Consider the following 10,892-nt stretch of genomic DNA (forward strand, 5'->3'; position numbering starts at 1 on the left):
CCAGATCCTTTCTGTGCAGCAGGAGATGGGGAAAGAATGAAGGGGTAGGTGGATACAGGTAATACACACACACACACGACACTTGGACATGAGCACAGCAGTCCCTTATAGCCCATGCCCAGCTCTCTGAGGCTTTATTATTGGACCAACATGCCACCATTTGAAGCATTCCCATAAAGTCAGTGTTCATGCTCTGCAGACATGCCTGGTGATGTTGCCTCCACCCCAGGGCAGGTGAAGGGGCTTCTACTCTGTCCTGGCCCCTGAGGATCTGTAGTACTGGGCCTTCTCCCACTGGATTCAGATGGAGCCAGAGGCCAAGCTCCCAGCTGGGGCTGCCTGGACCATTCAAACTGCTGCCTTCAGGGGCACGCTGTCCACTGGCTGATCTAGGTCCTTCTTCCTTGCCAGGGTCAAGTGGGTGAAGATGAGGATGAGGAAGATGCCTGAGAGGCCCGAGAGGGATGGATCAGCCCTCAGAAGGGCCCATGCGACTTGTCCATCACTAGGGACTCCTTGGTATTGGTTTAATAAGAAAGCAAAGTTTCCTAGACAGCATCCCTGAAGCTGGGCTGGGTATGACTCTGTGGTCCTGATGCCTGGAGAAGCCTGACTTCTTGGTCTGTCAGCCCTCAACAGGTGCCTGCCACTCTGAGGCTACTCCAGAACACCCCAGCCTCCAAGGTCCCCTTCTCTGAGGAACAGTTTGGGGGTGGGGGCCATCTGGGAGTCCCGTGAGTGGTTCCCACGGACCTCAGAGAGAAAGGCACATTGTACTATTGTGCTAAAAACAGCAAAGAAAATCAGCCAGGGAAAAATTTCGGGGGCTAAATAAAGGAAGGGGATAGAGAGGGAGGCTTGGACTGAAGGAATTAGGCTGGAAAGACCTGGGCTCTGCCATACTCTGGCTGTGTAACCTTGGACAAGTCACTTAACCTCTCTGAGGGTCAGTGACCTCATGTGGAAAATAGGGAGATGCCAGGATCAACCTCACAGGGTTGTGGGGAGGATTCAATGCGATAATCCTATGGTTGGCATCGGGCCTGTCACACAGTCAATGTGTAATACTATAACAGTAAATGCTGTTATCAGTGATGATGATAATGACGATGATGACAGGAGGCAGGAGCATAATGACTAGGAGAGTTGGAGGGTTCCTTCTCCAGCCCTGGGGGGCACCATGGGACAGGGGCACTGTTTATAGAGGCTGTGGCTCCGACCATCCATCACCCTCCCCCATGCAGGAGCCCAGCCTCCATTACCTATTGCTGTCAGGGTGCCCACGAGGATGCCCACCGCTGACAGCTTCGTGGGCATGCCCTTCATGCGGCCCACCTTGCGCATGCACTGCCCCTCCATGTTGCAGCGACACACAATCACTGGGGGCAGGCAAGGGAGGAAGGTAAGGGCAGTGAGGGAGGCTCCCCAGCTGCTCAGAGTCCCCAGCCTGCCCCAGCTGGCTGGTATGTGTGTTTTTGCGCACGCATATGTATTCATGTATGTGTGAATGCATGCTCCTCTGTGCCCGTGCCTGCCTGCACACGGGTCTGTGTGCCTGGTCACAAATATGCAGATGTGCACAGGTGTATGCTATACATGTAAGCCTGCATGCATGTGTACCCAGCCCCTCCCCCTGCATCTCAGTGGTTCCCTCAAGAACTACAGGCCCCTAACCTTGGCTTCACCTGAGCCTGGCCTCACCTCGGACCAGGAGCTGCCACATCTGGGCATTGTGGCTGACAACTACAGGGACTACGTGTTCACGTGGCTCCACCCAATGCAGGGCCAGGGTGAGATAGGCGTGGGAACCTGTTGGGACCGTAAGCAGTGATCAGAGTCACAGCCTGGACAGGGGTCCCCCTAGTGGGACAGGGCCCCCTAGGCCCATCCCCACCCCCACCCCACGGTGGAAAGGCATCTCACTTCCAAGTGCCACCCCCTCCCTGCCTTGGCCACAGCCTCTCCCCCTCCCCCACGACACACCATTGAGAACCTGGAGGCGCCAATCTCGCTGCACTGTGGGGTTGGGACCAAGGGCAAAGCTGTAGGGACTGTGCCCACCAGCCAGGTCAGGGTCTTCGTTGGGTCCACTGACAACCACACCATGGTCCTGGCGGGGTGTGCAGAGGTGTCGGGAGGGCACAGGGACCAGAGTTGGGGCCGGGGCAGAAGGGGCCTTCAGGAAGTGGATCACAAGAGTCGCAGAGGTGCTCAGTGTCGGCTCATCTGTGGAGGAGGCATTACTGAGCTCGCCTTGGCCCTTGTGCGGGCTCTTGTGAGGGTGGGGGGACCCTGGGGTGTTCCCTTTCCCCACAGCCCATCAGTCTCATTCTGCTGATTCCCCTGCCACTCCCTCTCCATTCTACCCTTCCTCTCCATCCTCATCATCATGTCCATGCTAGTCTCTTCCTTACAGTGCACTTCACCCCCTTCACTATCCAAACAGCTTTCAGAACCTTCTGTGCCTTTCTGGATGCCAAGCTTGCCTTCACTGCCCCCCGCCAACACACACACACCAATCCCACCACTGGTGCCAGGGCCCAACAAGGTGGAGATGCCCTGACTGTAGAGGAGCTCACCCCTGCTGGGTCTGCCCTGCACCACAGGGCAGCCCAGCTTAGAGCCGAAACCGGCCTCCTTGACATACCCACCCCTGGGCCAGCTCTTCGTCCCATCAAAGTTGCATTCAAAGTCCTCCACACCTGGCCTCAGTGTCCTGCTCAGGCTCACCTCCTGGCAGGCCTGCTCCAGATACAGCCCCTGGCCCTCCTTCCACACGCCCAGCCCCTGCTTCCAGCCTGTGTTTGAGGCAGATGTCCTGAGAGGCCCTCTGCGGCTAAGAAGCAGGGTTGGGGAATCGCAAATGTCTAGTGAGGAGGGCGGTCTGAGATGGGAGGCAGAGGCCAGGCATTCTCAGAGAGGGACATTGGACTCAGCCCTTGTCCCTCCCTCCTGCCTGGGGCAGAGTGGATGCCAGCAAGGCTCCCAGGAGGAAGCTCGGTCCTGCCCACCTCTCTGTCTGTCTGAGGCTTGCTCTCCCTCCCAGAGGCCCCCATGGCTGCCTGGCCATACCTGCATACTGGGCCTCCACAAGCACTGTGTACATGTCCCCAGGCCGGGTGCCCTGCAGGGGCCGGGCCGTGTGCACCTCCCCGGAGACCTCCTCGATGCAGAGCCAGCCCTCTGAGTCATTGACCAGGGAGAACCTGAGGCCCAGAGAAGATGAGGGGCAGGGAGGCACTGAGGGGTCTTGCCCAGAGACCTCCAGGGCCATGTGACCTGGTCAAGTTCCACATTCTTTCTATGACTTGAGGGCAGCAGCAGTGCCCAGGGTGCCTAGTCTCTCTCCCCAGTTTCAGGGACTTTTCAAGGGGCAGGGCTTGAACCACTGATACTGTGGGTGGAGGAGGGACCATCAGATCCTCGGGGGCCTGACTTAACTCCACTAGTCCCAGGTCACCACAAATGGGCCAGGATGGCGCCAGAGTCTGGGAACAGCCTTGTCTGTGCTACTCTGGGAGGGGGTTGGAGGAGGGCCCAGTCCAGGACAGCATGGAAAGACATCATCTGAGCTCTCATGGGGTCTAAACACCCCTCTGTGTGCCCTGTCCAGCTCATTCAGCCCTGATCCCCCTTGGAGTCACAACCTTGCCATGAGCCACCGTTTGAGGAATATTCCAGGCCACAGATAATATGAGTCCCACCTAAGGCCCTGGGGTCATCCCTGGGGGCAGGGGAGGTCCAGCCCAGATAAGGGACTGGGCTTCTGGCTTACCTGAGGGGATTGCTCATGGGGTCTAAGGGCTGGATGATCAGCAGGAGGGAGCCAGCTGGGGCACCGGCTGGGATGCTGGCCTCGTAGCTTTCCTGGTCCAACTTGGGGGGTGGCACCACCCTCTCCACCAGCACAGTCACGGTGGCTGTGGCTCCAGGGCCTGAGCCTGGCCCCACCAGTTCTGCCACGCTCTGCACCACCACCAACAACTTGTAACTTGGAGCCGCCTCATAGCTGAGATTCTGGAACCAGTGGGTCCTGGGTCACTGTGTGGGCTGGGGTGTGGCACCCTTGTGCAAGCATGTATGCATGTGTGTGCCCCTTCCCCACCCCCCAGCCTCTTACCTTGAGGAGTCGCAGTTGGACATGATTGGAGTCTGGCTCCCAATCCAGGCCAAAGGTCCCCTCGGCATCCCCCGCCTCAATGGCAAAGTCCATGAGGCGGAAGGCAGGCTCAAGATCAGCATCAGTGGCCATGAGTGTGGCCACCAGAGTCCCGGGCTCTGTGTCCTCAGGGAGGCATACGGGCTCAATCTGGAGAGATGGGGAGGGACTATGAGCCCCCATCAGTGTCTTCCCAAGGTCTCCTCCCTGCTCCTGCTTACCTGGGAAGTGGTGAACTCCGGGGCATGGTCATTGATGTCTGTGATCGTGACAGTGACCTCACATGTGCTGCTGAGGCCTGAGGCAGGGAAGGGCATATTGGGGAGGCCAGGATAGGAAGAGAGGGGGTGGGGAGCCCGGGTCATCATCAGGGTCACCATCAGGGCACTTACCGCCCTCTGCTCCTCCTAGGTCAACGGCAAGCACCTGAAGCAGGATGTTCTGGCCAGCTTGGAGGGGGGCAGCCCCCAGTGTGACACTGCCCAAGGTGGAATCCAGCTCGAAGGCTCTCTTCTCTGCCCCCTCCTCAGGCTCAGGGCTCAGCAGCTGATATACAATGTGGGAATTGGGGGAACCAGGAGCATCCGTGTCCTCTGCCAACAGCCTAGTCACATTGGTGCCTGCAAAAACAGCAACAACCTGGGTGGGACCACAGCCCAGCCTGGAGGCCTTACTTCACTCACTCCTCTTTTGTGCTGGACTAAACCTGAGCTCGCACGCGTGTGTGTGTGTGCGTGTGTGTGTGTGTGTGTGTGTTGGGGGGGACATTGATATAGGTGCCTGAGTCTAGCCCCATCCCAGAGAAGAGCAAGGTGGAATGGTTCACAGGGACTTCACTCCTCCCCCATCCCCTGACAAGGCCCATAGCCCACCTAGGGGGCTGAGCTCAGGGATGCTGATTGTGGGGCCACGTGGGGAGCAGACGGGTGCATTGTCGTTCTCATCCATCACCACCACATGCAGCTCCAGAGGTTCTGTGTAGTCCTCGCCACGGATATTCTGAGCCCGCACCTGGAGCAGGTACTGTAGTGGGCAGTGGGGGGCTTCAGACGAAGGCCAAGGGCAGCTCCAGCCTGGCCTGGGTCTGGGCTCCCTTCTGGTGGTCAGCGCCAGCTCTTCTGGGCACTCTTCCACTGCCTCAGTGCCTGTGGGGATGTGACACCCCCAGAAGCGAAACGGACAGTGACCAAGCAGCCCTCAGCCTGCTGTCCTGGCTTCCCCCTCACCTCACCTCAGCCTGGGCTTCTCGGTCCAGCTCGCTGGTAACATAGAGTTTCCCCTCTGCGTCCACATCAAAGAGTCCAGGAGGCTGGCTCTCCAGGTGATAATGTACATCCCCCCCACTCCAGTGTACCTGGGTGAGGGCCACAGATGAGGGCATCCCAGGATGAGGGGCAGAGACAACACATGTCAGCCTTTATGCTCCTACTGTTCCTGGATGGCGAGCCTGGGCCCCGACTGCTGTGTGTCCCCATGCACATTTCTGTCCTCCTTGGAGTCCAGGTAGAGTCCTTCTGTTTGGGGCACTTACGGTTGTGGCCACTCCATGGTGACCTGGCCCTGGTCCAAGCCTGGACCCTGCCCAAAGTGCCTGAATGACCAGGTTTTTTAATTCTCTGCCCTCTCAGGCTGGGCCTGACCCCAGGGCATTCCTCGAGGGAGCCTGAGACATTCCTGGCCTGGGTGACAATCCCCATGGCAGCAGGGAGATGGCAGCTGTTCTCCCTGAGGAAGCCTGGGGCAAGCTCAGGAGGTCAGAGCACAGAGCTGTGCCTGCCAGAGGAGAGCAGGTGAGGGGCTGTGGGCCTGGTCCCAGGGCCTTGAACGCTCCACTACATGATGGGAATTAACGGAGGCAGTGGAGGGAGGAGCATAGGTAGGGGAGGAGCAGGGGTCAATCTAGGCCCCAGACCCACCCCCTAAATCTCCACGAGACTCAGTCCCAGCTGTACCATCTGCAGGGCTACCTCAGCTACTGACAGCCACTCACTCACCTGGGCAATGTGGTGTGGGTACAGAACTTGGAGATTCTCTGCCAGGTGGACAGGATCTAGGGGCATCCAGGTGCTCTCTACTATGGAGACATCTATGGTGGCTGTGGCCTGGTGGCCTGAGGCCTGGTCACCCATGTCCTTGACCTGTACCAACAGCTGGTAGGGCCCTTCCAGGGCCTGGTCTAGTCTGGTGCTTCCTAGAAGGGGCAGGGTGGTCAGCTGAGCAGGGGGCCAGAGAGCAGGGGGCCAGGTCATCCTTCTCAGCAAGTTACCAAATACCAAACGCCAAGCATATGGCAGGTGTTCAGGATACTCCCTTGGCCAAGGGATGAGAGGGACTTTTAGCACCATTGTGAGCATCCAAACAGGACTTGGAAGTTTTCAAATTCACTTCCATACCTATTCACGCAATGAATGATTGATGGACTAGATGAGTGAATGACCAGGATGAGGGGAGAGGTACATGGGTGGATAGGTAGATGACCGTTGAATGAATGGATGGTTGACTAGGTGAATGGATGAGGGTTTGTGTGGGGTAAGATGGACAGGATTAGAGTGTTTGGCTGAGTTAGTTTGGATGGATGTTTAGATAGATGGACTGCATATGTTGTTGGGTGGTAGGTGAGGGGATGAGTGGCTGGCTGGCTGGGTGTATGACTGGCTTTTCTTTCCATCCCCAGCCCATGCCTCTGAACTTTCAGGTCCAGGTCTCTCTTGCCATCATTCCAAAGGTCTCCCAGCAACATCCTAGGCTATAACCCCTCAGGTCTCTCCTATCCTTGTCCCTTAGGCCCAGGTCTCCAGAGTACAGAGCTGAGGCCCTCCATTCACACCATTTCTTAACCTTCAGATGGGGATGTTGGCGGCACCTGGCTCATCCCCATCTGAAGCCTCCACACGTGGTCCTGCCTCCATGCATGGTTCAAGCACGGCCTTTTTCCTTGCTTGCTCTCGCCACCTAGAATACTCTTTCCTCCTCCTTTATCTCTCAAGCTCCAACCCATCCTGCATCTCAGACACCACTTTCCCCAGCTTTCCCTGACCCTCCCTCCATATCACACCCAGCTCAGGCTCACCCTCGGGGCTGAGGGCCAGAGCCCCCAGCCGAGGATCCAGCTGGAACATGTCTGGGGATGGCTGGGCTGGGGCCTGGTTCAGGATGTGGAATCGAAGATCCGAGTTGGCTGCGCCTGGCTCATCTCCATCTGAAGCCTCAAGGAAGAGGAAGGGGATGCCTGGTATGTGTGGAGAGAGTACACCATTAGGGGTGAAAGGGGTGGGGAGAGTCTCCCATGCCTCCCCTATCTCTCCCTAGTCCTTCCTTCCATATTATCATCATATTGGGACTCTGGAGGTGAGCCATGGCTTTTCACTCCACTTCACAGATGAGCAAACTGAGGCCAAGAGTGGATGGGACTCACCTGAACAGCCTCACTGGCGTAAGGGGGTGCAGGATGGGATAGAAATCCCAGGACCTGGCTGCCCTGTCCCTGTGCGGACTCTGGCCATCTCTGCACTCTCTACTTTCCCATCAGTGCCCACCTGACCTTGCTGTGAGCTGGCTGCCCTGGGCACTCACCAGGCCTGGTGCCCTGGCTCAGCCGAACTCTGTAGATGGCCTGGGAAAAATGGGGCACCTGGTCATTCTCATCCTTCACATGCACAAGCACAGGCTGCGGGCCCCACAAGACACGTGCATCCTCAGTCTCCAGGGTGACCTGGCAGGGAAGGGTAGTCAGTGCCTGGCCCTGCCTTCCCTGCTTTCTCCTACACCTGGCCCAGCCGTACCTGTAGCCGGTATTCTGCCTGTTCCTCTCGGTCCAGGGCCCTGGTCACCAGCAGGAAGCCAGACTCCGGATCCACAGCAAAGGGGCGCTCAGCTGCCATGTCTGAGTTTTCTGACAGTACAATCTGGGCTTCAGCCTTCTCACGGGGCAGTGGCAGCTGGGAGGGAAGAACAGAGGTGAAGGGAGTAGGGGCCAGGCCTGGGGGATGTCCCCTCCACCCAATGGCCCCATTTTAGATGTGGGGAAATTGAGGTTCAGAGAGGGCTAGCACTTGCTTGAGGTCACACAATCAGGAAGTAGCAGAACTGAGATTCAAGGTCAGAGATCTTTTCCCTGTACTTGATGCTCCCCAATACTCCCTGCCCTTCTTTTTAAAGCTTGAAACCCCACCACCAATACTTCCTTCTTTAACTTAAAGCTCTACTTTCTTCTGAGATTAAAATCTTGTTAGTCATTCACACTATACCACCTCCGGAGAGCAGGGTTTAAAAGTGACCCAGAGCAAGAGAAAGGGGTGCTAGAGGTAACAAAACCAGGACTTGTGGGGATGGCAGCCTACCCAGGGCTCAGGCTCACCTTGGTCAGGTACAAAGGGAAGTTTCCACCATAGTTTTCTGGTACTTCCACATACAGCTCTGCAGGCTGGGCCTCGGGGAGAGTCTGTGGGAGGATTCTCACCCTGTCCCCAGGCTCTATCTTCCTGCCATGGGTGCCAGGGACCTGAGAGGGAAGGAGAATTTCTGCCCCTTCCCTGGGACTGGCCATACCTTAGTCCATCCACCCTTTGGCCTTTGACCTCCTGATCCCATGACAGGCCAGCCAGCTCTGACCCCACCCCCACAACTACTATCCATGGTCAGTGCAACTGGTCCAGGTGGAGTGGGAGGCGAGGGTGCCAACCCTCAAGGCCAGGATCTGAAGAAGAGAAGCAGGGCCCAGCTCACCTGTGGGACGGAGAGGCAAAGCAGCCACAGCCAGGCAGGGACCATGATCAGGACAGGCCTGAGGGACATGGCAGTGAGGATCCAGCCCAGGTTGGTGGGCAGGGGTCCCTTCCATTACCCTCAACCTAAAAAGTATTCCTCCCCTCATCCTCACTCAGCCCTAGGCCGTAGCTTCCCCAAGCCGCAGGGGGTACAACTGTCCCTCCTTCTTTAGCTGGACTCCCCCTAGCTGGTCACTACCTGGTCAGCCAAGCCTCTTCCTGCCCCCTGTCCTTCTATGCTGCCCCAGCAACCCTCAGAGCTGCCCCTCCCATTCCGCCCACTTGGACACTGCCCCCCGCCCACTCCCACCCTTGTCCCCTGCCTCAGCCTGCTGCATAACATAGCCAGAGGGACCTCACAACGAACTGGCCTCCTCTTCCCTTTGAATGGGGCCTGTGGCTCCCCATTGCCTGCAGGGTAGCATCCAGCTCCTCGGCCAGGCCCACCACGGCCCCCAGGCCTAGCCACCCTGCTGCCTCTCCATTCTTGCCCCCACAAGAGTCTCCACCAGAATTTCACCTCCAGAGCTCTGTCTCCTCCCCACCCAGACTCCCCAACTTGTCGATCCCAAAGTGGTGATTTCCAGCCCGGAAAATCACAGAAGTTTGAAGCTGGAAAGACCCTGACGACTCTGAGGGTCACTTCCTGCAGTCACCTCATGTTGCAGGCAAGGCCTGAAGGGCAGGGCCTGACCAAGGTCACGGAGAACTTGACCACAGGAGAAGTCCTCCTGGAACAGAGAACTCGTAGGTCAGGATCTCCAGGACTGTTCTACCTCCCACTGCCATCCTTCAGACACGGAGGCCCCTCGGCAGGAGCCCTGCCCTCATCTGGGCATTTTCCAGCACTTGGCACAGAGCTGGGCACACAGAACATGGACACCCACTCCGACCACTCCTGGGAATTCTTCCCTGGACGATGGGAGGGCAGCGTAGTGTTTCTCCTCCCCCCCCCACCAATCCCAGCCTCAGCCCTGCCCACCCCTCTGCTCCCAGGTCCTCACCCGCTGGTGCCTAAGGCTGGCTCCCTTGGTCCAGTCACCAGGCAAGAGGCCTCCTTCTCCAGGGAGCTCTGGCGAGGCCGGGTCGGGTGCGGTAGGGCAGGGAGGACACTTGAGCAGGTAGGCGGTCCGGCCACGCTTGCTCAGGAGTGGAAAACACCACTGGGCCCACAGCAGCAGACCTGGCCCTGCCCAGCCCCCTAAGTTACTCATTGACTTTAGAAGGCTGGGGGCTGCTCAGCATCCGTGACTGCTAGCCTCAGGAGGTGGGGAGATCATCGGCCTGGCACTTCTCCCACCCCTACACAGCCCAGTGGGTACTTCTTGGCCCTCTGGCCTTGGAAACTACTTCTTTTTCTGTGGCTCCAGACTCTGTCCCACTTCTCCCCCATGCGCCAGTATCTGCAGCTCCACCTTGGCCCACTCTGTCCCTTCTGTCTGGAATGCCCTTCCCACCCTTTCATCTGTCTGGTGAGCACCCACTCAGGCTTCAGTAGTCAGCTCAAATATTCCCTTCTCCAGGAAACCTTCCCTGTGCTCCCAGGCTTGTTCAGGGTTCTCCTCTGGGAATACCCCAACCCTGCCATGCCATGTGCTACCTCTGTCAAAGCAGAGAGAACACCAGATTGTCTCTGTCTCTTTCATCAGACTGAGAGCCCCTCCAGGGCAAGACTCAGCGACCCAGCAATGGCCTGGCCCTTGCCTGGCCCTGGCAGCTCCTGACTGGCTTACAGAACTAAGATAAGGAGCTAGAGGTTACACATGAAGGATAGCTGAGCAGTGTGCAATGTGAACTGGGTATTCGAGGGTCTAGACTCCCCAGCAGTGGGACCAGTAGGGAGAGGGACAGTGACCTGTGAGATCCCCTCTGGCTCCCTAAGTGCTCACACTAGCCCCTGGACACTGACAGGGCTGGGGCAATGGATGGTCTCATGCCTCTGAGAAGGAAAGAGAAGATTGAGCCAG

At 57.9% G+C, this 10,892-nt stretch overlaps 1 protein-coding gene across 3 annotated transcripts; it reads right to left on the reverse strand.

Moving 5' to 3' along the window:
• Positions 1–348: 348 nt before the first annotated feature.
• CDH16 (cadherin 16) lies at positions 349–8,929 on the reverse strand. Of its 3 annotated transcripts, none has more exons than XM_058528626.1 (17): positions 8,885–8,929; positions 8,517–8,600; positions 7,942–8,097; positions 7,733–7,871; positions 7,230–7,388; positions 6,154–6,350; positions 5,391–5,513; positions 5,032–5,182; positions 4,552–4,779; positions 4,381–4,457; positions 4,121–4,309; positions 3,776–4,017; positions 3,079–3,206; positions 1,984–2,166; positions 1,702–1,809; positions 1,263–1,379; positions 349–446 (listed from the first exon to the last, which is right to left on the reverse strand). In XM_058528626.1, exons 1-17 carry the CDS (start codon positions 8,927–8,929, stop codon positions 349–351), a joined length of 2,424 nt encoding a protein of 807 aa, XP_058384609.1. The 3 variants fall into 3 exon arrangements, with proteins under 3 accessions (XP_058384609.1, XP_058384608.1, XP_058384610.1); XM_058528625.1 differs by having other exon boundaries at positions 1,984–2,226; positions 3,073–3,206; XM_058528627.1 differs by lacking the exon at positions 7,230–7,388 and having other exon boundaries at positions 1,984–2,226; positions 3,073–3,206; positions 6,154–6,276; positions 7,791–7,871.
• Positions 8,930–10,892: the final 1,963 nt, after the last annotated feature.

Source organism: Diceros bicornis, chromosome 32 (assembly GCF_020826845.1).
Source record: "Diceros bicornis minor isolate mBicDic1 chromosome 32, mDicBic1.mat.cur, whole genome shotgun sequence".
NCBI classification, from domain to species: Eukaryota; Metazoa; Chordata; class Mammalia; order Perissodactyla; family Rhinocerotidae; genus Diceros; species Diceros bicornis.

Bases quoted from the DNA above. Each gene is read 5' to 3' on its own strand.
- CDH16 (XM_058528625.1), bottom strand. From the start codon at position 8,929: ATGGTCCCTGCCTGGCTGTGGCTGCTTTGCCTCTCCGTCCCACAG. The intron at 4,310-4,380 runs GTAAGCAGGAGC...CCATCTCTCCAG, and splicing joins CGGAGTTCACCACTTCCCAG to ATTGAGCCCGTATGCCTCCC. The intron at 1,380-1,701 runs GTGAGGCCAGGC...GCCTGCCCCCAG, and splicing joins GTGGCAGCTCCTGGTCCGAG to TGATTGTGTGTCGCTGCAAC.